The sequence below is a fragment of the Mesoplodon densirostris genome, chromosome 17, assembly GCF_025265405.1.
Source record: "Mesoplodon densirostris isolate mMesDen1 chromosome 17, mMesDen1 primary haplotype, whole genome shotgun sequence".
Taxonomy (NCBI): domain Eukaryota; kingdom Metazoa; phylum Chordata; class Mammalia; order Artiodactyla; family Ziphiidae; genus Mesoplodon; species Mesoplodon densirostris.
This window is the reverse complement of record NC_082677.1, coordinates 13,091,336-13,118,149: the sequence shown is the minus strand read 5'-3', so window position 1 is coordinate 13,118,149 and position 26,814 is coordinate 13,091,336. Positions and strand designations below refer to the sequence as shown.

At 36.7% G+C, this 26,814-nt stretch overlaps 1 protein-coding gene across 1 annotated transcript in view; it reads left to right on the top strand.

Moving 5' to 3' along the window:
* The window catches only part of TRPC4 (transient receptor potential cation channel subfamily C member 4), a 153,445-nt gene extending 130,422 nt beyond the window's left edge, over nt 1-23,023 (top strand). Inside the window, exons 7-11 of the mRNA XM_060079796.1 lie at nt 6,397-6,592; nt 10,019-10,213; nt 20,559-20,600; nt 20,726-20,815; nt 22,301-23,023. Of these exons, the coding sequence (XP_059935779.1) occupies nt 6,397-6,592; nt 10,019-10,213; nt 20,559-20,600; nt 20,726-20,815; nt 22,301-23,023 (1,246 nt within the window). The remainder of the gene's footprint in view (nt 1-6,396; nt 6,593-10,018; nt 10,214-20,558; nt 20,601-20,725; nt 20,816-22,300) is intronic.
* Nucleotides 23,024-26,814: the final 3,791 nt, after the last annotated feature.

Here is a 26,814-nt window from a genome sequence, read left to right as displayed (position 1 = left end):
TTAACATCTGATTATTTGCACGTAAGTTTTCATCGCAGCCTTAGCTGCCTCAGGTCCATTCAGAAATCGATTTGATACAAACCATGAATCATAAAGAAAACAAAAAGTCATCCCAGCTTCTCCTTGTCACTTTATCCCTTGCTCCAGCCTCTTTATTCTCCTGAACTTAAGCAGTTCTCCAGCCCGACCAGTTTACCCAGCCTTGTCATCTCCCTCATGCTCTTTTCTCACCTAGTTCAGTGAAATCCCTTGCAGCAATAGCCTGGTGAGGAATAGCCTTGGATTGTGTCTCAGTTTTGATATCAGAACTTGTCTTTCCCCACTTGCTCGTGATCCTTGGCTTGGCAATTTGCTCCCGGCAACGGGAACTAGGGATTCACGGTAGTAGATCCACCAACCTCCCCCTTCTTAGACTCAAATTCTGCCTCTAACAAAGTTGCTGGATAGTGCCTGCTGACAGGCCTCCTGGATTTCTGATGGACAGCCATTTTGCATGCTCCATCTTTCACAACTCCTTCGTTACTTTGTACTACGTGCCCTGGTGCAACTACTTGCCAAGACCGCCCTGTTGACATTTGTGGTCACATCCTTCTGATCATGCTTTGTCTTCCAGAGAACTTCCACACAGCCCCTAGAACTGAGTTCTCTCCTCAGGTTTTCTTTAATTCAGGGAATAGCTCAGGTTCCAAGACCCAACCCCTTCTCAGACATATGATTCATCTGTAGTTAACAAGGTTCTATCTAACCCCATCCTAATTTATGATCCGTGAGATTCTCAGGAATCCGCTTGCCCTGTTACTGGTTTTGTGGTAAATGCTGACATACTGTGAGCTAATTTTAACATCTGTCTCAAAAGAATATGGCTAGAGAATCTGATGCAAAATATTTAATATAAATTTTATTCTAAAAGCAAACACGTTGAATTCCTTGGATTATGTATTCTTTCAGTGTATCCTTACTGATGGTTTTCTCTATTACCATGAAAAGCAACAGATAACTGCAAATCACTCCAATATTATAGGTCCAAATCATTCAGTGCAAATAAACCAGGTGTTCTACTTGAATTCTTTTCCAGATAACAGAATGTAAACCTGCAAGCAACAAATTATTTTTGTTCAAAGTTACTCACAAAGAGTAACTGCTAGTACGACTTGTTGCTTGCAGTTATAACTATATCTTCTTCTTTTTATAACTCTGTAACTACCACAAATTTCAATGTTTTCTTTTTATTACCCCATCTCATGTCTTCCCTATGAAAATTAAAAAAAAATTAATGTAAAGTACCTAAGACAGTGCTTGTCATATAATGTGATAAAAAATGTTATCCACTCCACTTCTTTTTATTAGTAGTAGTATCTAGTGTTTCCTTATCTGTATTCACATGGTTCCTCCCTATAACTCCTTCCAGTCTGGGCACAAATGTATGCTGAAACTGAACTCCGTTTCTCATTGGCTGCTACTCCTGGCTCTCTCCTTCCTCTCATCCAAGCAACCCTGAAAAGAAGCCTAAACAAGATACCTTGTTCTTGGTCTAGAAAATAGCTGGAGGCTCCATATCACTACTATCAATGGACATTTATCTCTTTGTATCCTATTTAAACTGTATCATTTGACCCTGTTTAACACCTTCATGTTTTAAATCTTGCCCTCCTTTACTTTTAATATGACTATGTTTTAATACTTTATCTCTTACTTTTCTAATCTTTCTCATGGTTCTCTAATAATTATATTTCAGTGATTGCTTTTAAATAGTGATCTGCCTTAGTAACTATCCTCTGGTCCTGTTCCAATATCTCGGTGAAAACTCATCTGATGGATTTGGCCCTATCCAAGATGTCTAAGAGATGACTCCTATATTCAATTTATATCACTAGCATCAGCCTCTCTCCCCAAGATCTGTAAGTTCAACTGTCTTTCGAATGCCTCTCCATGTAAGTCTCCTAAACATTTAAACCCAATCAGAGAAAACTCATCAGAGTCTCTCTCACAACTTTTTAAATTCCTCCTCCTCAAATCCCTTTCTTAGTCAATGCTACCACAACCATTCAGATACTTAACTCAAAAACTTGTGTTTTATACTAGATCCCTCTTTTCCCCCACCCCCTCCACATGCAGTCAGTCAATAAATGTCTACTACTGCTCTTTATTGTCTCGGGGCCATCTTCCCTTGTTCGCTGACCCTGCCTAAATCTAAGGCCCTCTGCCCCTGGTCCCTGCCTTCCTTGATATGTCTTCCATCCTGTTGCCTGAATGATCTTTCTAAGCCAAAATCTTGACACTCCTCTATTTAAAAAACCTAAATGGTTTCTCGTTCCTTATTGGATACAGTCAAATTTCTTAGCTTGACATACCAGGTCCTTCAATGATCTGCCCCTTGCTTGCTTTTTTAGCTTCATCTTTCTCCAATCCCCAATCACACTTTATTCTTCAACATTTTCTAATGGGTTATCAATCCCTAAATATGTCCTATTCTTCTCTCATCCCAGAATGCTCTTGTTCTGCCCTCTCACTTGGCAAAGTTCTATTTTGTGTTCCAAAACTTATCTCAGATGTACCTTTTCCAAGATGCCTTCCAGATCCCTTCCTGACTGTGAGCTCCCAGTGGGAATAGACTGTGATCTGTCTTCTATGTCTCTCTGTGCATTTTCCCACCAGCAAGTGGACACTTCTTCCTGCCCCTTTAATGCTTCCAGGTTGTTTTCTCTTTGACATGGGAAGAACTACATGTTACTAAAAGAAACCAAATATTGAATCACTGAAATTATTCTGCATAGAATTTTAAACCAATAGTCTCTGGGTAAGGGGCTCTCTTATGAATACAGAGGCATGGACCTTGTGATAGATATTTTCTCATTAAGAAAATGCCTTTTATGTTGATTGGAGCTGTATTTCTGATAATTGAAACTGGCCAGCTGAAGTCGTACTTTGTTTTAATATTCTTAATTCCTTATAAACTCAGAATAAAACAGTCAGATCTCTTGTATTAACTTATGTTTCCTCATCGATTTCATCTCAAAGGATAGAGGAAAACACAACTGTGAAATACATGACCATTTTACCTGTTCTCTTTCTCTAGTTGTAAGTATTTAACTGGGGAATAAGCTCATTTTTAAAAGGAGAAATTGAAAAATAGCCTCAAGAAACAAGAGACATCTTTAGGATGGCAATGCTGTAGAAGTTGCCAGGTCTTAGTCTTTAACCAAGATTCTAAAAGTGTGATTTAATTAAGGGTGCCATTATCCTGGAAAGCTTTCTGTCCTTATCTTTCCACAGAATTAGGAAAATAGTTGCCACATAACGTTAATCTAAAATGTGATGCAGCTAATGCTAACGGCCCTTCAATCTATGGGCAATGTTGTTATCAATAATTATGAAAACAGTTTTAGAAACAATGGCTTTGAAATATTAACTTAGATTGATTTTTTAATCCATGTAATAAAAGAATAGTTAGCTAAGAAACACCAGTGTCTTGATAACAGGGTCTTGATTCATCTAAAAGTAAATATATTTTGGTTAAGTGGAACTATTCTGCAAATCTTACTTCTGATTCATTCAACTGAAAAAATGAAAAGAAAATAAAAATAAGAATGAAATTCAGAGTTAATCATTGAACGTCATCTTGTTTTGAATTTTCTTATTTTCAAATTTTAATTAAATATGCCAATAAATGTTTTGCCAAAGGGTCTGCTAATATCCTAATGATGAATAGTTCTTATTTAGGTAGAAGAAAATCAGAATTATTCAACCATAACAATCCATTTACTCTACATCACTTTTTTATTTGAACATTTAGAAAAGTAACTGTTATGGGATTTATGTGGCAACATTTTATATAATTTATTATATCACTCATATAACTTCTACTCTCTCTCTGAACTGCTATTGAGGTCAGGGAAAAACCAGTTGAATTATATTTGTATATTCACAGTGAGAATATACACTATTTAGAAAGAAAGAACAAAATCATTTCACATTGAATCCAATGACACTGTCATTAATCTTAGAAATTCTCCCTAAAGCTACTGAAAATAAAGAACTCGTGGCCTTGGGTCAAATTTACTTTTCTTCTGAGAAAGTTTTCAAAGAATACCTTCTAGTGACCTTTGTCTGAGGCCAGTGAATTATATTAAACTTTCCCTGATATTGTTAGAATCTGACATCTGGTTGTCCTTTAAGAATATATGGTGGGGCCTCCCTGGTGGCGCAGTGGTTGAGAGTCCGCCTGCCGATGCAGGGGATACGGGTTCGTGCCCCGGTCTGGGAGGATCCCATATGCCGCGGAGCGGCTGGGCCCGTGAGCCATGGCCGCTGGGCCTGCGCGTCCGGAGCCTGTGCTCCGCAACGGGAGAGGCCACAACAGTGAGAGGCCCACATACCGCAAAAAGAAAAAAAAAAAAAAAAAAGAATATATGGTGAACTCTTCACAAAGTACATCCCTGCCAGCAAGTCAAGGTCTGATTGAGGTTGATAACATTGAAACCTTTATGATAATTTGCCCCATTGAGAGATGAACAGCCCTAGCAAAATAATTCAGTAAAGAAACCACTACATTTCATATCCTATAATTAAAATTTTATTATACAATTAAAAATATGAAATGGCTTACTTAAAAAAAAACCCAATTAATTTAAGAAAAGAAATCCTGAACACCAACTAAGGCATCCTTAGTTAGATTCTGCTTGTCATACTGATCAGAAATTCATGGATTGTTTCAAGTAACAGGAGTTTGGTACAAGAATCCATCCCTTTGATTCTCTGAGCAAGGGTTGATCTTAGCAAGGACAGAGCCTAGAGCAAGACCTGGCTTCAAGAAGAGCAGGAGTTGATGTAGAGCTGGACCATAGGATATTTTTCCTCTGAGAACCAATATTAACATGACTTAGCTACTCCACGTGTATTCTCTTCAGGGTTTACTTATTATCTGGCTTATTTATTCTCAGTTCTCTGTTTCTTAGTTTGTGCTGTCTCAAACCTTTGGCTTCTCATAATTCCAGTGATCCTAATTCTACATCATAACTCCTGTCATTTCAGTACTTTTTAACAACTACCTCATTCTCTTGATACTTCTAAGGTAAACTTTCACAGAGAGGAAATCTGATAGTTTAAGCTCATCTTTTCACATCAGGCCATACCACTGTCCACTGGCCTCATATGAATTTGCTCTCCTTGGGGCACTTGACCACTGAAATCCCACCTCTTATATGTCATGCCACGTATAAGATACTTTTTGCTTTTGTTTTCACAACATAATTTAAATACAGTATTTTTTTAACCATTTCTTGAAGAATATAAGAGTTCCATTGTCTTTTTATTACATTAAGGTGTTATAATGGTCCTACTGAAACAATTCTTCATTTGGGTTCAGGCACTCTTCTTCTTATTCCATTTTTGGAGTAAGTTATGAAGAAAATGTTCCGAGAAATATAAAAAATAGCAAATCTTATTATCTGAGCATTCTGAGACATTTTGTCATCATACAGGATTCACTCTGTGCAATTTTAATTGTAAATGTGGAAATCCATAATGATAACATTATTTTTAATCCTTCTATAATCAAAAAGGAAAATCAGGTAAAAGAACTTACATTTTTTAAAGACTAAGCCTGCAGATTTATTATTTATTAACTGTCACTCAGTGCCCTGGGACACAGGTTTGCAAACTTGTTATGAAAAGGACAGGTAGTAAATATTTTAGGCTTTGTGGGCTGTATGTTCTGTGTTGCGACTACTCACTGCTGCCATTGTAACACAAAAGAAACCATAAACAGTGTATAAATGAATTGGCATGGTTGTGTTTCAATAAAACTTTATGTGCATTGAAATATGAATTTATATAATTTTCACATGTCACAAAATATCACTCTTCTTTTGATTTTTTTTTCTGACCCTTTGAAAAAGTAAAAACCATTCTTAACTCAATGACTATACAAAAACATGCTGTGGGTCTGATTTGTCATCGCTGGTCAGGAAACTAAATAGTTTTCAAAGCTCTTGAGAAAACTAAGTACACATTTGTGCTAGTATAAGGAAACAATTTTCTTTAATTCTTTTTATTAAGTTTATTTATTTATTTATTTATTTATTTTGTGGTACGCGGGCTTCTCACTGCTGTGGCCTCTCCCGTTGCGGAGCACAGGCTCCGGACGCGCAGGCTCAGCGGCCATGGCGCACGGGCCCAGCCGCTCCGGCATGTGGGATCCTCCCAAACCGGGGCACGAACCCGTGTCCCCTGCATCGGCAGGCGGACTCTCAACCACTGCGCCACCAGGGAAGCCCTATTAAGTTTATTTTTAAATTAATCAACTATAACCTCATAGTAATCATGTTTTATTATTCTATCTTATTGTATAATGGTTCTATTAATGTAGCTATTAATGTCATTTTATCTTTATTCTAGGTTATTTGAGACACTCCAGTCCCTGTTTTGGTCAATATTTGGGCTCATCAACTTATATGTGACCAATGTCAAAGCGCAGCATGAATTCACCGAGTTTGTTGGTGCCACCATGTTTGGGACATACAACATCATCTCTCTGGTTGTCCTACTTAACATGTTAATAGCTATGATGAATAATTCTTACCAACTTATTGCTGTAAGTTGAATAACTTCCCCCCTAGAATGTGTCGTTCCTAGCTATACTCCATCTTATTATCATAGGAAATACAATCTATAATTGCTATTGATGAGACGAATCAGAATTATAATATAAATGGTTAGTTTGATATTTCTAAGCACTATTACCCTACTTGGCTACATACTATTTTAGTTTTTTCATATTACAGGTGATTATACTAAATCTATCCTACCATGCAGTCATTGGCTATGGCAAACATAGGTGAGGTATGGATTATGAACAGGCAACACAACTCTATGCAGTGCCCTTTGGGTTTTGCATTGTCTCTGACCATCTAATCTACAATCTTGATATAAGCAAACTCATGCTAGCTTGGCAAGATACAAGAGCTAGCCCAGAGAGGAGTCGGAGTGAAAAAGCACAGGGTTTTCAGTTTCTTAAAGCCGAGAAAAAAAGTCAGAGAGGAGTAACCCTGAATGCTGTAGCAGAGTATACAGTACCATATGTGTTTATTTGAAACTCTAGAATCCAAACAACTTAGCTTATTTATTCATTCATTCAATAAATTCTTATTAAGTGCTTACTCTGTTGCCAGGTACTGTCCTAAGAACTAGAAATATGGCAATGAACAAGAATGGCGAAGTCCTTTATCCCCTTCAACTTGCATACTAGTGATCTGTGTCTATGGCCATTAGCAATAGTGACAAAGCAAACCCATACTGGGATGAAATATATTTCTTAAGTCTTTCATATGTATACTTTAGACAAGTAGCTTTTTATGAGAATAATTACAGGCTGCCCATTTACTCCATAAATAACTGCAGTTATATTGCATCTTTGAATCTATTGCTAATCCTCTGGGGTGTTATTATTCTTAATTTGAGAAGCAGCACTCCTAATTTTAATTATACTGTCTTTATGGAAGCAAGACACATTTATGTAGATGAAAAACTGCATAAAACATAAAAAGAAATGATTTTTATTTACTGATTCCAAGACTAGAGTATTCCCACTAAATATACTTAGGTCCTAGGAGTTGCGGGTGAATATCTGAATTTGTGGAACTTCATTTAAGCATCTCACAAATCTTAAACTTTTTAGATAGTCCATAAATATATATGTATATTTGTTTCAGAAGTTCTGTGTTCCTCTAGTCAACACATTTGCTAAATGTGGATTCTATTTTCCAGACCACCCTTCCAAAAATATTAGAAAGCATCTAATTATCAAGCTATATACAGAGAAATTGTATATACAATTTGGATCCTATAAAACATTAAATGTACCAATTTCATCAAGAAGAGAACATTAGTCAGGAACCGTGTAATATTTTCTTTCTGCTCCTGTGTGGGGTGTGTCTTTCTAGGTGACTTGTAGAAATGAGAACGATCTTCAAATTTCTATTCTTGTTTGGCCCAAACGTTAAAGCTACTTGAGAGGAGAGAAGGCACTGAGAACCTGAGACAGGTGTACCCCAACATCCCATGTGTGATGCCTCCTTGGAGCATGAACATGCCAAATATTTGATTTTCACCTGTGCCACAATAGCAGAATTTACCCTGAGGTCTTTCTCTTCTTGTCCTGCTACCCTTAATTCAGAGCTCTAGGATAAAGCATGAAAGAAGAAGAAAATGTAACAGTTGAAAGGCAAAAGGGATCATGCAGACCATGTACAAAGCCTTCTTCTCACTCAATCTTTTGTTCATAGATCAAATATTTATTGTGCACCTAGTATATGCCAGACATATGCTTGATTTTAGGGATACCCAGAATAACGAAGTCCCTGCCCTCAAGAAAAAAGTCATATAGGATGGACAAAAAAATTCAATAAATAATTCCAATATTGAGAAAAGGAATTGGATAATGTGATAAAAGCACAGAAAAGAGGACTGTAACATGGGCTGGGGAGAGGAGACAGCTGAGATAGATGAGATTCGGGGCTAGCTCCTAGGAGAGGAAATACCTAAGCTAAGCTTTAAACATTAACTAACAGTTAGAAGATGGGTAGCAGAGGTGATTATAGTTATCACCAGCCTGGAACTTTTCATCTTCAATTTTTCTAACCACTGTAGACGTTGTTATAGACCCTTTCAGAATCCCAAAGGAAGAGTCTGCTTTGTGACAGCAGTAAGAGGACACAGTGAGGTCAGGATAATCCTCAACTTGTGACTCCCTGAGAATGCGAAAGAGCAGAAGCTACTCACAGGTCAACACTTCACCTGTGGGACTGCCTTTTTATTACCTGAAGCCAATTTTATTCAGTCCCAGTCTCCGTGGCGGCAGCAAACAACATCTGCTTTCCTTCATTAATGCAGAATCTATAAGCTTGTTTAGGAAGAAAGATAGGGAAGGCAGTAGAAATGGGAGAGGAGAGACAAGGGGAAGCTGGAGCTTCTGTACGTCCATCTATCGATCGTTTGCTAAGCAAAAATGAAGACCATGCATTTTCTAGATACAGTGACTTCTGCTGAAAGCACGAGCTGTCCAGCGTCTAGACGAAAATCCGTATTATTCAGAGTAGAATGTATAAACAACATATGCATTCATCAGCACACAGCAATTTAGGAAGATTAGAATGAAGTATTCTCTGATTTCTCCTACTCTAAAACTCGAGGTTTTTTAAATAATATTAATGGGTTAAAATGAACTATTTTGAATTTGTATGTACGCCTAGTTTCTACCACCTCCTACTTCCCAGATTTTCTGCTTAAATAAGATTTGTGGTTAATTTAAGAAGAGACTGGCTGCCCCATATCTAATTGCCACAAATGTTCCTAAGTTTTTCCAGGAGATTAACAAAGCAGAATCATTAATAAATAATTAGGGGGGTGCCTCAGGCTTGTGGGCAACCCCTAGCCATACTCTCACCTGGTACCATTTGGCCAAGGTTACGTCAGGGTTCAATGCTGTGTCAGAGACCCTACTGTACATTTATTAGAGGAACTTCTCTCTGAGTTTATGCCTGTTGCCTAAAGGTGGACCAGGTTTATTCAGATGGAAACAAATCAAGTAAGACTTTTACTGGAAACACCAGAAGTATGAGCCATGGGCACCTACCTAGGCAGGGTTTCAAGGCCTTGGGTAAGACCTAAAGCCCTGCTTGTGGCCAGAATCTAATGAAACTGAGCTAATGTAAGCCTACAGGGCAGTAAATGAAGATTCATCAAGTCATAACTAATCTCTGTAGTCTCTTTAACATGGATTTATTGTAAATGTCTGTTTCCTGCAAGTGGGAAGGATGAAAAGTGACAAGCTGTGACTCCTTTCCAGGCTAAGCCACTGTCTGAATTTAGATGACCATCTCTGGGAGTCAGTGTTGTTTTTACAGGCAATTTAATGAATGTTCCAAGAGCCACTCAAAGTCAGGTTACAGGCTCTCTGTGAGGTTTATCTCACCTTATTAATTAAGAAACCTGTCAGCACTTGTCATGTTTTCCTGTTCAGGACCATGCAGATATAGAATGGAAATTTGCTCGGACAAAGCTTTGGATGAGTTATTTTGAAGAAGGAGGTACCCTGCCTACTCCCTTCAATGTCATCCCAAGCCCCAAGTCTCTCTGGTACCTGATCAAATGGATATGGACGCACCTGTGCAAGAAAAAGATGAGAAGAAAGCCAGAAAGTTTTGGGACAATAGGGGTAAGGACACAGCATGTTGGTATTACTGTTGTTTGGGTTTTTTTTCAAACGTGTGCTTGAGTATGTTTGTATTCCTTATTGAATACATTTGCATTTTATTCTTTTTGTTCTCACTGGGTGCATTCGGTGCACATTTATTGCACAGCTACTGTGTCTAAGAAACTGCCTGCTTAACTATGGTTAACTATGGTTTCACAAACCCATTTCCTCCACTGAGGGCGGTCACTGTTATTTTAATAGGAACCACACCGTACATAGGCCTCTCCAAACCCACCAGTCAAGGCTTGGAGAACTAGTACATTCTCTCTTAGAACCTTAATTTCTAGCTCTATTCACAATTATAACCTCAGGTTACCTGTGGCATGACTGACTCGCTGTCTGTTTCTGTCTCTGGATCGTAAGGGAAAGGATCTGTTTCAGATACTTCACATTCTTAGTGCCTAGCCTAGGCCCCCGCACAGAGCGGAGAATGCTTGATAAAAATTTCTCAATTCAGTGATTGAACAAATATTATAACTTGAAAATGCTGTGCCATATTCAAGTGCAGTGATTTCAGAATATGTTCAATTGTTCAACATTTTGCTTCTAACTCCCAATTATATTAAATGCCAAGAAGTTGTGTTTGTAAAAACTATTAGGACTGTTCAGAGCCATGCCCCTGTTATACTGGAAGATTATACTTCCCTGGGACATTTCTTTCATATTGGAAAGAAAGAGTTCAAGCAACTCCAACAGAAAAGGCGTGGATTTAAGGCTTTGTTCTGGCCAAACCACTGACATGTCATTCTTCATTTCTTTCTCACTCAACTTCCTAATTTTCAAAGTTCTCATGTTTTAGAAATTAATACCCTATCATTCATTAGTCACTTGGACCTTCTCAGAGAAATTGCTTTGGAAGTATTCTAATATGCCTTTATATTAGAATCAAGTAATATCAGTTATTTAATTAAAAATTAATTCATTTTTAATTTTATTTAAAGTTTATGACTGCTAGTTATGCCCTTAGTGATTCTTCTTTTTCGTTAATTTCATTGCCCACCAGGCATTGTTATCGGCATCAGATGGGGCTTTCTCTCCTGAAAGTGGCATTGATTGTCCTGTCATCTCTGTAACAATTCTAATTCTAAAAAGAAATTGACTGGCAAGGGCGTATAGCAAACAGAGTGTGGTTAGGAGAGGCAGTTATATTCTCTCCTAGAAACCGTCACTCCGTGAACTTGGAAATTGGGTGTCTATCTGATCTTAGAAATGGAAGTCAGATTATGGTGAAGCCTTACCTTGCAATCCTCATACTAATTTATAGAATTTATCACTGACCTTACAGCAACATTATTGTACTCCAAGTGTCTTATTTTCCTCTTAAAAAATAAGTTCAATTTATTAAAAAATATGTTCATAAAATAAATATAATGATTTGGGTTTAATAAGCAATTACTGTACATTTTCCACATGCCAGGAGCTGAGCTAGGAATTAGAGGTGGGAGAAGATATACGAAGGCATGGTTTCCATCCTTGAGGGCATTGTTTTTAACGTGGGGGACACAGATATGAGAACATCTTACTAAAATACATGTTAGATGACATATTTAACATTACCGTATAGTTATAGGCAAGAGGCCATGAGAACAGTGTGAGAATTCATGTTTTCCTTGAGATAAACAGGCAAAGATTTCAGAGATGCCGAACTCTGGCTTACTCCCTTCCATATCACAATATACTTGTCCTTTTTCTCATCTTATTCTTAAATTCATAAGAAATTTATTTTATCAATCCTTGAAGAGATATTAATTATTAGTACTATTTTATTATGCTTTCTCTCATAGGAGTATTTCAACTGAAAAAGAGTTTCTGGGCCCCCAAATAAAAGCCACACTCAAAAGAAATTTGTCTTTAATATTTGAATTTTAGGCAATAGCAGAAGGAATCTTGGGTTTTAAGATGCCATGGAACTTGTAAAAAAAATATAGGGCCCTGCTCTAATATTTTAAGAGCGCCATCTGTGCTGCCACCAAAATAATGGAGGACCACTCTAAGAATTTGACTTCCAACTCTCTCTCCCGTCCCCCAGAATCCTCCCACTGTTGACATATTTTTAGGAGTATATTACCATCATTTCTTAGATGCAAAGAGGAGCTTAACATTGACTTGGGCTTTCCTATGAAAACAGTGATTCAAAGGGTAAATGGTATAAGTTAAAGAGCTTTCTTTTCTATACATTGCTGGTCAGAAAAACAAGTTTCTTTTTAATGTCTCTGTCTCTAAATTTGAATATTTTGATCCAAGCTGGTGCACAGAAAGATAATTCACAATTAATTGTGACCTCAAATCACTCCTTCTTCCCTAGCCATATAAATTTTACTAACCTTTGGTAATGGATATTTTTATGCTTTGGGAATTTATGACAAACTAAATCAATACTGCGAGTCACCTCTCTCTTCTCCATTCTCTTCCTACTCTCAATCCTGCCTCTTCTCTGCCAAGTGGAGGCTTGGGTAAAGCACCAACCTAATCAAACTCAGTGCTATACATTTACCTTTTACCTAGACTGCATTTCCAGAATGAGAAGGACATATTGTGGTATGCATACTCTTAGTTGAGTTTTATACATTTAGGTTTTAGATGGAAATAAATAATATGTATTATTTGCAAAGAAAAATGTAAGATAAATAAAAAGTAAATTAAGAAGAAGTTTGTAATATTAATGGAGGAGTTAAATGAGAAAATAATTCCAAAAGTGAGTGCTGTGAATTCATTTCAATTTGGTTAATCCACCTGATAGTTCATCGTGTAGACAGATGAAGACAAGGAGATAAGACACACATCCATTAACTGAAAGGTGACTTTGAAGTACCACTGGCAGTCACTTTGTAAAACGAAGGCACGGCTTAGAAGACCCCATGACATTTCAAAGGGACCTTAGAAATCATTTAGCTCAACTATTTCCTTTAAAAAAAGAGCTTGTTTACCTTGTGCAGTGTTTTAGGTGACAGAGCTGGGGAAAAACTCGGGTCTTTTGTTTCCCATCCCATGTGTGTTTCGTTGCCCTCTCTTGTTTCCCTGAAAACTCTGATGACCTTGCAACAATACCCTCCATGTTGTGTGTCCACCTTTTGATTTTTCTCAACAGCTTTTGCAGATCCCACCCCTGTTTTCCGCTGCCTCTTACATTCCTGTATCCCAAAGCCCTTGTTTAACAGGCTGGCCTACCTTCTGCTCTCATTCCAACTTGCTTCACATTTGTGAAGAAGAAAATTCAAGCTGACCTGGAGGTAGAGTTCATACATTCTTGGAGGCATTTCCTCTAAACCTTCCCACTTGTGCTTCACATACTCTTGTCACCAGCAGCTGCCTGAATGTTACCCTGTTGATCCCTCCCTGCAAGCCTGAAGCCAGTGCTCTCACGGTTACTGATGGGCCACAGTCTGGGAGCCCAACATTGGTGATCTTATCTTGCGATTTATGGGTAATAACTGATACAACTAGCTCTGAAAACTCATTAACTTTTTTTTTTTTTTAAACTTTGGACTTCCTTTTATGGGTGACTGGGAATTCCAGGTAAATTAAGTTTTCCTTTTGAATGCTTTATGGGAGAAAGCAGAAATGCTTTATTGAACAACACTTTTATTGTGGGAGCAAGCCCATGATGGAGAGATGTCTTGTTTCTGTGAAATCATGAAAATCCCACCAAAGAGGCAGCGTATGGAAAGTACAGTCATAAAATAAGCAACATTTTAGAGCCTCTGGTTTTTATATTACTTGTAGAATTTAAGCACATTTTATCAGCAAATACCCTTCTCAGTATTAAAACAGTGGTTCTCAAACTTTAGTGTGTCTTAGAATCATCAGGAATTTCCATTTTAACAAGCACTTCCAGCCTGTAACTTTAATTAGAAATTCCTATTAAAAAAAAGCATTGGTATCTAGCTCAGCTTTTTAAACTGAAAGCCAATGTTTGTACTTGTTGTCCAAGAGGTCTAGATAATTTAAAGTAAAAAGATGTTAATGCAATAAGACCCTGCCAGTGTTTAATTAATATGAATCAGTTTTAATGCCATAGACCAGGTTTCCAAATAGAATGCTAAAGTTAATGGGCAATATACTGAACCAAAAAACTACCAGGTCTTTTAACAAAAAAATGGTTTTAACCTCTAGTTTTATGTTTTCCACTTTCTCATTTTCTCTGGAGCACATAGTGAAAGGAACACGAAACACCATCTCTGTTAGGGCCCCTTAGCATCACTCAACTCTGGGGTCACAGATGGGATACTCATGCCTGACCAGTTGCCACAGAAATATATTCAGTTAAGTCACTGCAAGAGAATTAGGAGCAGTGAATGGATTAATATCAGCTATCATTACTAAAGAAAAAATGTTAATAGTACTTGCCTTTCAGACTTCATGTTTTATAATTATCAAAATGTGTCATCCCTTAATCTTCATGAGTTTTCATAGGCCTACCAACAAATCTTACATATATGACTGTGTTCATCCATGGGTACCTCTCAATCCCTAATTTATTGCTGTAAGATTTGCTGATGGGACCTTTCAATTAAATTTTCTTTCCTAAGTGGGAATCTAGAGGAACAAATTTCTTCTTGCTATTTCAAGAGTGAGATCCTGAATACTTGCTTTGACAAGGCAACCTTCAGCTTTTTATATCATTTATTTTTATATGCTTAGACAGTATGTTTATAGAGAACAATATGTATAGATTCATCTATAAATGAGCCAAACTACAATCTTTACAGAGGGATCACATCCTGAAATGGCCCCTTGCCTTTTTACTTGTTTTTTTTTTAAAAGAAGAGCACAGCAAGCTGCCCCCTTTCAGGGATTCACTGAGCAAAGCAGAGAATAAAAGGCATAATTCATGGGCTTAAAATCAGTGATAGACCAAAAACAGAGTGGAAATGAGAGAAAACGGCACTGACAATTTGACTGCAGGGAACCAGCTACGTGGAGTGAGCCTGACATTCCACATATTGGACCCGGGGAAAACGAGAGATAAAGAGTGACAAAATGTCACCATGGATTCCCCAGAGCCCTTTCTTTCATAGCTGCAAAACCCTTCCTGCTCTAAAGCAACCTGACACTTATATTGAAATGAGAGGTTACCTCTGGGCAGCAAGGCTTCTCACTAGTTGGTCGTTTCCTTTATCATTAGTTCTGTGATCCAAATACTGCCATTGTCTTGTCCTAACAAATCAGGAGGAACCTGCAAAGAGAGAGATCTGCTAATGTGGTGGGCAGGTGTGCCCTGGGCACCTGCATTCAAAGCCACCCTGCCAAAGAACCGTGCCAGACTTCCGATATAATTCGTGGAGAAAACTGCCATCTTAAAGTGCACGTCTCCCTCCAAAATATTTTTCCTAGACATCAACTTAGGGAAGGAAGGTCCCTGATCAGTCATGTGGCCCATTTTTCTTAAACATAACAGAAAATCAACCCAAGTTATTTTAGAAAAAGCTGCCAAATGCAACTCCACAAATTTCTCAGTAACACTGTAAACATGAACTCATTCACAGAAAATTCTTTATTCCTAACCCAGGTCTATCATGCTATAATTCTACTTCGTTCATTACTTTTTAGTAAAAACAGAGAACCCCTAGTCATTGCAGATCACTTATCAATCAAAGTTTAACATGTGAATGGCTTGAAAAAATTAAATACCTCTTACCCACTTAGGTATTTTTTAATGAACTGTCCTTCATTATATTACTTTTATAAACACACATTGGTCCATTCTGTTCTTAGTCACTTCCAGTGAGAGTTATAAGATGTCATGCTTTCCCTTACGAGAGTAAATCCTTTTGAAGTACAGCTGATCTTTACCCAACAAAGAGGTTGCAAACATACGAGGTATTGTTAGTGGCAGCTCTATTATAAATATTTAACGATGTCACCAGTTGCCAAAAATGATCATTATGTTTATGGCAAAGAGTGCATATATTATGGATTGAATTGTGTCTCCCCTATAAAGATACTTTGAACTAAAAATCCACAGCACCTCAGAATATGACCTTATTTGGAAACAGGGTCTTTGCAGATGTGATTTGTTAAGATGAGCTCCTATTGGAGGAGAGACCTCATAAGAACATGAACATTTGAAGACCTGGAAACACAGGAAGCACGTCATGTGGTGATGGAGTAGATATTGGAATTGTGCAGGCATAAGCCAAGGAGCACCAGAGATTAACAGATACCACTAGAAGCTAGGAAGAGGAAAGGCAGGATTCTACTGTGAGTCTCGGAGGGAACATGGAACTGCCAACATCTTGATTCAAGACTTCTGCCTCCAGAAGTGTGAGATACTAAATTTCTGTTGTTTTAAGCCACCCACTTTGTGGTACTTTGCATGGTAGCCCTAGGAAACTAGTACAACATATGCCATGCATTTTGTGGTTAATTTTTATTCAAATAAATGAGGATCCAGTCTGGAAAGGATACTGACCCACAAACTAAGATGTGATGGGAGAAAGAGGCAAAGTCATAGGATGCAGAGCAGATGTTCTTATATGTCTCTTAGTGTCTACTTGATCAAAAAGGCAAGGAGCAAAGAGTAAATTCTAGCCTGGGATTCTAGGACTGGCACTGCCTTTAGAACATTGTAGTATTTTCGTTATTCACTCAACTGTGTGGACCCTGGTTTCCTTGCTTATAAATGAGGCAATGAGACTGGACCAGCTCTTCAGTTCTAATAAGTAACATGTCTGTTCTTAACGCCTACATGTCAGTTGTCATGTATTGAAATTTGAAGCCGATCTTGTGCTCCTTGACCTTTGGTAGATTATGAGAATTTAGATAATTAAATTAATTTTTGTATTAGCCTAAGAAAGCTAATTTAAAATGAAAGGGATAGTTTATGCATTCCTAATAGATATATTCACAATTTATCAAAGATTTTATTGTTCATGATAGTTTCCCTTTAGCAATGCCAAGAAATGTGGATTTGTGATTGTATCCATTCTTGTACCTATGCATATAATCCTCAAATATTTTTCTTTAGTCCTAAACTTCCCCCAAAATATAAAATAGACAGTGGCATCTCCACCTTAATGTCCTTTGTCAGCATATCCCAAATTGAATTCTTTATTATTTTTCTAATAGTACCAACATCTCAGCAGCCAGGCTAGAAATCTTAGTCATCATGCTCCCACCCCAGCACCAGGCCTCCAGCTCTGTTTCCCCTCAACATTCCCTGTCCCCCTGGGACTCTTACTGTCCCCTCCTTTCCATTCAGAACCCATAGAATGTACAACACAAAGAGTGAACATAATGCAACTATGGACTTTGGGTGATAGTGATGTGTCATTGTAGGTTCATCAGTTGTAACAAATGCACCACTCTGGTTGGGGATGTCGATAGTGGGGGAAGCTAAGAGTGTGTGGTGACAGGAGTTTAAGGGAAATTTCTGTACCATCCCCTATAATTCGCTGTGAATCTGCATTGCTCTAAAAAATAATAAAGTCTTAATAAAACAAAAATAACTGCCTACAGAATCTGTGTTATATCTATCCATATTTACCAGGACCATCCCTTCACCCTATCACTTAAATATGAATTTCTTATTTACAAATCTCTATTGCCTAGGCTAAAGCGTCCAACTCTCTAGCTAAAGAAAATGCTCTTCTCAAGCATGAAATGCCATGCAAATCATGCAAAGATAATTACCCCTAAGTACATTCTTTTACTTTTCCAGAGGCAATCCCAATATGTGTTAAACTATCCACAGGTTTTGTGATTCAAGAATATTTTTTTAAATATATTTTTAGGTATGTTAAATTATAATATTAATCACAAAGGGAAAATAATGGAGAAAGGACAGGAACTAACATTCGTTAGTAATAGAAGCCTTAAATTTCTTATCTCATTTAATCTTCAAAATCATTCAGTGAGTTTATCTTTACCTTGCAAAATAAAAACTGTGGAAGGGAGAAGGTCTCAGAGATAAATTCCTCATTCAGGCTTAGTCATCTTCAGTCCCAGGTGTTCTTAACATCACACCACATTACCTCCCTGAAAGTAAAAAAATAGACACAGGTAGCCCTGATATTAATGGTCAATAAGCATTGGTGAATTCACTGCATTCATTTTTGCTTTCAGTATTCAGATGATGGTTAACTGCATCCATTCTTATTTTCTTCCTAGGATAGCGAAGTTCGGTTGGCTGATATAATCTCACAATACTAAAAACTGTTTTGTAGTATGACCATCTAGTTGTGGAAACAAATTGGTTGTCAAAAACAATTAACTATATTAACTTAGCCTTAAACCTGGGCTATGGATATTGAATAAATTTTTACTGTTATCATAGTAAACTTTTTCTATGTTCTTTCCTTCTGCCAGACAATTTTGCTTAAAAATTTTTTTTTCTTAGAAAAATAAACCTGGAATTAGTTTTTAAAGTGTGACCTTTGATCTTTTTATATTTGCATTACAATTTTAAAATTCATGTATGAGTAAGGTTCTACTGAAGGGAAGACAGTTTGTGCTCATTTTAATACTAAAATGCATCATGATAATTTTCACTTATTACTCATAATTTTCTGATTTTGTCATCCCCAGTTTTAGTTTTGCATTAAGGAAATTTAAAGTTAACTCATGATTTCAAACTGCTCTCTACTGACTAGTTTTTATTGGCTTTTTACAGACTAAACTAGCAAAATGCTATAGAACCCCAAGATAATAAAAATTGAGTCGACTAAATTCTATATTAAATTCAGAGTTTCTATTTACTTAAACCATGGAATACGATCTCCTGTACAATACTTACACTGAGAGTGCTAAAGAAGTTAGCATACAGATTGCTTTTGTATTTGTGTTCACTTAAAAAAAAGTGAAGGAGACCTGGAAGGCTTGTTTCCTTCCAGAAGTGCTTTTGCTTCGGGTTTCAGCTGATCTGATCTCAACAGGAGTTACATACCTCCATCTTGTGGCCCAGTCATAAAATTCCCATGCTCTACTTCTTTCAAGATGTTCTAGTTTTGTATGAAGTTTCAAATTTCCCAGTCTTTTGATTAATACCATAATCATTTGAAAATTTGTTTCTTAAGATTCATGTAATATTGAATGGTATTCCAATCATTAGTGGCCTTTAGAAAGTTAAGCACGGTCTCATCTGTTTCTAAAAGTCACTAATAGTCATGAAACACAAATCCATTCTCACAGCCAGTGAAAAGGCCAATTTCCCCTATTGCCCTAAAGAGAAAACAAGAGATTCTTTTGAATTGTTTGGTTTTTTGTCTAATATCATTTCACAGTGATGTATGCACGGCCCTTTTCAAAATTCCATTTTAACAGTCTATGATTATTTAGTAAGGAACAAGATCAAAAGACTTAATTAAACCCACGATATGTTATCTCTTTTGCTTTCTCACAATTTACCAAATTCATTCCCTTGTAACAGAAGTATTTTTATTTTACATTACTTTGGCTAGTTTTCTTCCTTAAGAATCAATACTGATATTTATTCGACATGCATAAAATTGGGATTATGATAGCTTTTTTTCTAGTATCTTTAGAATATTAGTGAAGTCTGCAAATATATAATTTGTCATTTATTATTTAACTCAGTTTATAATGGACATTTTTTAGTCCTTAAACATCTTTCTCCATTTTACACTGCATAATCATTGCTCTGTGCTAAACCAGCTCTGCTCTCAAACCGTTCTGATTTCTTCAAAATGATAGCTCAGAGTCACATTTATTTTTTTTTTAATCTAATGAACCCTATCTTTGATCAGAACCTTTTATTTTATTTTGTTAAATTCAACCATCTAATTAAAACAGCAATCTCCTCTTAATGTACATCTGTTTGAAATTAAGTGTTGGGGAGTTCACTGTCTAACAGTGTTTCTGATTACATGTTTTATATCATGGTTAAATTCTTAATGTTGCTATGTTGATATTGATGAAGATCTTCATATTGTTATAATGCTAGATTTTTACCCATCAAATCTTTATTTTTATTTGACATTTATTGTGTATTTGGTATGTCCCACCTGTGTCTCTTAGGATCATTTAAAATGATTTGGGATACATACTAAGTATGATTACTTAATTCTTCATCACTTATATTAAAAGAACAAGCTTGCCATCATCATTAACTTATTCTATATATTAAATGCCATAGGAATTATAACCTTGCCCTTTGTTGTTTTGGTTCATTCATTCTTTTGATTCATATGAAGCACTTTCTCTAGCTATTTATTGTCTGTTGTCCAGTAAAATTCCCACTTTGCAGAAATGAGGGAAATAATATTCTTGATTAAAAGAACCAGGCATTATATTACAGAATGGTACAATATCACTATAACCAAAAAGTAAATGTCCCTTCCCTTTTCAGAGGCGAGCTGCTGATAATTTAAGAAGACATCACCAATATCAAGTAAGTTATTCTTATATCTTGACACTTACATTAAAATAAAGCACAATCTCCTCTTTGGAACTGACTCAAGAGAGAAATCACATTTATGGACTGAATATCAATTCTCTTGTGTTCAAATGCCTCAGGAAGTTATGAGGAACCTGGTAAAGCGATACGTGGCTGCAATGATTAGAGACGCCAAAACTGAAGAAGGTCTGACTGAGGAGAACTTTAAGGTAACCACTTTCATCTTTGTCGCCAAAAGGCAGATTCTGTAGAGCGTGGAACCAGGTGCAGCACGTTTAACACCAGAGCTGGAAACTGGGCCACGTGTTCCGAGCAAGCCTGTCTGTCTTCTGATTTTTAAATTCAAGCCCTATTGATTTATATATATATATATATATAAAGTGGTAAAATTTCTTTTTAAAGTACATTGCTTTCAAACAGACTTGATCTGAATGATCGAGGGGACTTATTTGGAGGCAGAGAAAATCCTAGTGCTGTGTGGCATTCTGATTGCTGATCCCAGCCACACTCTACTGAGTGAGCTTTACTTTTGGAAATGTCGGTCTGATTTCTAAACCTGAAACACTTAGTAACCAACGTTCTGAAAACAACGACAACAAAAACCTTCTTTGTGTTGGGCACGGCTTTGGTAAAAGAAAATTTAAGGTTTGAGCTTAACTGTAGCTTATAAATGTAGTTTTTCTCCCTGAGTTTCTTTCTTTTTTTTTTTTCAATTCTATCACAGAAGAAAGGTAGAATACATGAAGTATATATTTGCTCATATCATGTGTATAAAATGCCTTTGTTAGCCTGCATGAGTTGCTAGAGATTTTGGAAGACTGACTAAAGTCAATAAGATCTCATAGGCAAAAACAAACAAATAAAAAACCCTACAGGAGAACTTTGACAAAGAAAAACAGCAGGCTTAACAGAGAATAAATATAAGCAGCCAGTTAGGTAAGAAGAGAGATAAATTGCAAAGCTTAAAGCACAGATTGAAAGTTGGCTAGGATCCAAAACGTTCTTTGCTGCCACACCTCTGAATTTTGGAGTTAAATGATTCCTGATGCTTTGGGAGATGGACTGGTGGCAGGAGGCCACCACAAGGCCACCAGCAGGTTAGGACTGAGAATTCAGCTGCCCCAAAAGATAAAGGGATGAATCTAGTAAGTGCTGTGTGTTCTGAATCAATTCCCAGGATTTAGTGGCTGATTTTTTATCCCCAGAGGTTGGGATAAAATCAACTCCAAGGTAATAAACAATTGAAACTAACTGCCAACTCTTGGAAGGGTAGGCTCCACTTTAATTGTTTTAGATATCCCCTTGGACAGCAAAATGTCCCTGAGAGAATGTAAGATGACTTGAAAGCAGATGAATATTTTGGAGAGAAAGAATTTGAAACTGTAGTTCTAAAGAAACCCAACATACTCCACTAGAGTGGTGGGAAAGAAAACTCTTCCTGTTTCTTTTTACATCAACCATAGGAAGTCTCCTATTACTACAGAACTCTGATAGGGAAATTAGGAGATAACAAATAGATACAAGTGCCCCTGAGAGAACTGACAATTCTAAACAGAACCACAGCAGAGTGGACACCTAGCTCTCAAAAATGAATGAAGACATGTCAGATCCATATATGAAACGAGCAGATGATGATTCTTAACGTTTATTTGTTTAGGTCACAGACTAATTTCGTCGTTTTCCATTTCACTTAGGAACTGAAGCAAGACATTTCTAGCTTCCGCTTTGAAGTCCTGGGGTTACTAAGAGGAAGCAAACTCTCTACGGTCCAATCTGCTCAGGGCACGAAGGATTCTTCTAACTCCGCAGACTCGGATGAAAAGAGTGATAACGAAGCTAGTAGCAAGGACAAGAAAAAGAACTTTAGCCTCTTCGACTTAACCACCCTGATTCACCCACGATCAGCAGCAATCGCCTCCGAAAGACACACCATCAGCAACGGCTCCGCCCTGGTGGTGCAGGAGCCACCGAGGGAGAAGCAGAGAAAAGTGAATTTTGTGACCGATATCAAAAACTTTGGGTTATTTCATAGACGATCAAAACAACACACTGCCGAGCAAAATGCAAACCAAATCTTCTCCGTTTCCGGAGAGGTGGCTCGTCAACAAGCTGAAGCACCACTAGAGACAAACATCCAACTGGAATCTCGAGGGTTAGCTTCCCGGGGTGACTTGAACATCCCAGGTCTCAGCGAACAGTGTATATTAGTAGATCATCGAGAAAGAAATACGGATTCCCTGGGTTTACAGGTTGGCAAGAGAGTGTGTTCATTCAAGTCAGAGAAGGTGGTGGTGGAGGACACAGTTCCAATCATACCAAAGGAGAAACACGCAAAGGAAGAGGACTGCAGTGTAGACTACGATGCAAACCTCACAGACATGGTCACCCACGAAGATTACGTGACCACAAGATTGTGATACTTGACAGAGGAAGCATTTCTCATCCATAACACACATTTCCCATAGTGCACTGGGTGGGGGATGTTTAAAGGTGAATGAGCCAATGCTAACGTACACTTTATAGCATTTATCAACTGGGGCGTATTGACATGTCATGTTTAAATAAGGCAAAGGCTATCAAACACCCTTGTTTTGTAGCCCGCTTTTGCTTTCACAATTTGTTTTACAATTTGTCGTTGTTGCTGTTAATAAATAAATGCACCTTGTATTCTTGTACTGTTGCAATAACTTACAGGAAATTTTTAGCTCTCTTTTTCAATTAAAACAAATGTGACTCAATATATGTGCTAGTTGACTCCTAGATATTTTTATATGCAAAAATCAATGTAGCTGAAATATTAGAGCTTTTCACAATTTTTTAGGGTCTCTAGAGATGGTTACTCAGCAAGGACTTTTCATTCAGCCCTACAATTTGGCTTTAAAACACAAATATTATCCAATTTTTTTTAAGAACATGTAAAACATTATCATATGCAGTTTAAGCAACAAGGCTCCTTCTCATAGAGGCAAGCTCAAACTTTTAAAATGAATTTTAAAAGTTAAAATGTTTTTTAAATTTAAATTTAAATTCTATTACTTGTGATTTAAATTCTATAACTTAAATTCTTTAACTTGAATATATTTAAATTCTATAACTTTAAGTTCTATAACTTGTATCTATTTAAGCCACCATGGAAATAGAAGTTTCCTCACCACATGCAATAGCATTTATTTCAAATCAACAGAAACATGCTGAGTTTGTTTCGTCAAAAATTACCTCATGAAAAAAAAATTATCTCCATGGACTAGACAAATCATATATGATTTAGCATTGACCAAAAACTGCGTAGTATTACAAAACCCAGTTTCTGATTACCGTACATCAAAAGTAAGGACTAACAGCAATAGTAATGCCAGCCACTGTCTTATGTGCTATGCGTGTACTAACACACATGTACTGCTGACAACCCTCTGAAGTAGCCACTATTCTTATCCCCACTTCTTCGGATGAGGAAATTGAGGCAAGCACTAACTAAGCTGAGGTGCACAGCTAGTGATGAAGCTATGATGAGTCCTTCAAGACCATGCCCTTGACTGCTTTATTGTACTGCCTCTCAGAATGCAGACCAAGTAAAACAATGTGTACACATAGACGTTATTGTTGCCACTTCTGAAATGCTACAGTTTGAGAGAATGAGTTTGGTAAACTCCATAAATTTGTGTCCCATCTTGTAAAGCAAAAGGAATAGGCAAACTTAAAGAGGTAATGTATTTGACTCTTTAGACAATTACATTATAGAAGTTAGTAGATTTTTTTTAATGGATTTGATATGGGATATCAGAATTCAACTTGAAATATTAGATTTTAGCTTTCAGGAAAGCCAGAGGCACTGACATGCTGCTCATTCCTAAATCTGGATTTTGTCCTAGGGATTTAGGAACGCGCCAGGGAGGTTTAGAGAAACACAGTAAGCCTAATGAATGTTCTGACTGCTTCTGGAACACCTTTATCTCAAATATGTTAGGACTCAGAATAAGCCCTGGGAGACAGTGAAATACTCGTGTTGTTCTAAGTCAGACATATAGTAGTAGGGGAATTGTAGTCATACTCTCAATACGTGCGGTATTTTCCAATGATTCCTTTTTTGCTGCCTCTGTTGTGTAAGTTTTTCCCCCAACGGTAAACATCATATATATCACCATGATACGTACTTTACAAGAAATTTAATTCCTAATTTCCTCTGTTCCTTCCAATAACACCACCAACAATAAAAGCAACCAAAAATTTTTTTCCCAGTAGCTTATTTATATCAGGTTAGGGTGCTGATGTTTTACAGGTAAACATGGTGATAGTAGAAGGATTTCTTCGGAGCAGGTTAACACCCTGCTTTTCAGTGTTCCAGAAATGATGGCTTCTAACAATCCTCGGATGTCACTGACAGAGGTATTTATGAGTTTAAACAAAATATTGGATATTGCTTGTACTGGATATCCTAGAATTGGATATTATTCTAAATATGTAGTGATATTAGGTAGCGTTAATGAAGAGGAAGAGCAGAGAAAGAATAAGAAAACATAAAACAACAGCAAAATTGCAAAGTAAAGGGATGATGTGTTTTTAAGATTTTCAAGTGAGTAATTTGAGGCTGCTTCTGATTTCTATTCATATTTCTATCAACAGAAATTCCTAAACACCAGAGAGAGATTTGACATCATGCTTCAATCTGTGTAAATAATGTATCTTGTGTTCATGCCCTCTTGATCTTCTTGTTGCTCACCTTTATTTATTTACTTATTTATTGCCAGGGTTGGGTGGAAAAGGACCTAGAAAATTCAGTATAACTTTAGCAGAATTAGGTTCAGTTCATAGCACTTCACTTAACCATAGATATGTTTTGGAAAACCCATTTACAAGAAAGAATGCTATAAAGATGCACTCCACTGTTTGTGATGAATGTATTCCTGAAAAATATCTGTGTAAATAAGTCTATATTAACTTCAGTAGGGAACTAGCTCTGTAAAAAAAGAAATAATGGTGGTGAATTATTTTGTAAAATGATGAATTATTTTTCAAAGTGATAATCCTCCTCAAAATGTAACTGTTTCATAAGTTGGCTATTTGTATATCAAAATTTCTTAGATATTTTATTTATGGGCTGGCAATTAAAATACTGCAAAAGCATATTCACTTTCTTGCCTTGACCTGGATAGCAACTTGACATACTTCAGTCATCAAGCACACAAACCCAAACAATGAACTTTCTTGGGTAACTGTTGGAGTATAAAGAAAAATTTGATGAAGAGTTAAGGGTAGTAAACTTATCATATTATTCTCAAAGAAGCAGTCAATTTTTCAGCCAATGTGGAAGGAATATAGATAACCAGTGGCATAAAAATGCACTCTTCTACTGTTCAATAACCCTTCCTAATTCTGTGATTTGACTGAGTGAAGGATTGTCCAGTCCCATGACTATCTGTTGAAGACCAGACATCAAGCACTGAAATTCGTTCATTCTCACTTATTTTGTGCATTGTGTTTGCAGCAGAATTTCTACAGTTTAGACATCTGTCAGTTTCAACAGTTTAGGTAGTAACCCCAGAAATCAGCCTAGCAAAAACCATCCATGTGTCTCTGTAAGTATGACACATGGATGGTTTTACAATGACTCAATTTTTTTAAAAGCCAAGTTTATGACTATATTTCCCCATTTTGAAAATTATTTCTTCAGTTTAGCCTTATTGTATTTTTTTCTTGTCCTAGAGTCTCCAAAATTCAGACTGTCCAGTAACTGTAGAATTCAGAAATTTAAAATAGGTGGTAGTCTCCATAAATTCAACTTCAAAACTTTTATTCTAATTATTTCACAACATATTACAAGGCATTTTGTTTATATAGTGTTATCACGTGACTTTTTTAAAATTTGAAAACCATATTAACTATTAGTTCTCCATATATAACTGGAGAAACTAAGGCTCAGGGCATTTATGGCAATTTTCAAATTTACCCAGCTACTCAGTGGTTGAGTGGGAGCTTAAAGAAAAAGCTCTTCATCTAGATATTCTGATAAGATACCAGGTCATAAAAGTCTTGGCTAATGAATTTTTATTTTTGTGGAATTATTTCTTCTTTGCCCTCTCCTTCAGTAGAAAATATTTATAGTAGTTCAAATTTTCAATGGCTAAAATTTTGAGTTAATATCGTATCACCATTTTTCCCCTACAAAATTGTGTTCACAGATTTTTTTTTAAAGCTGGTTTCTTACTCTTTT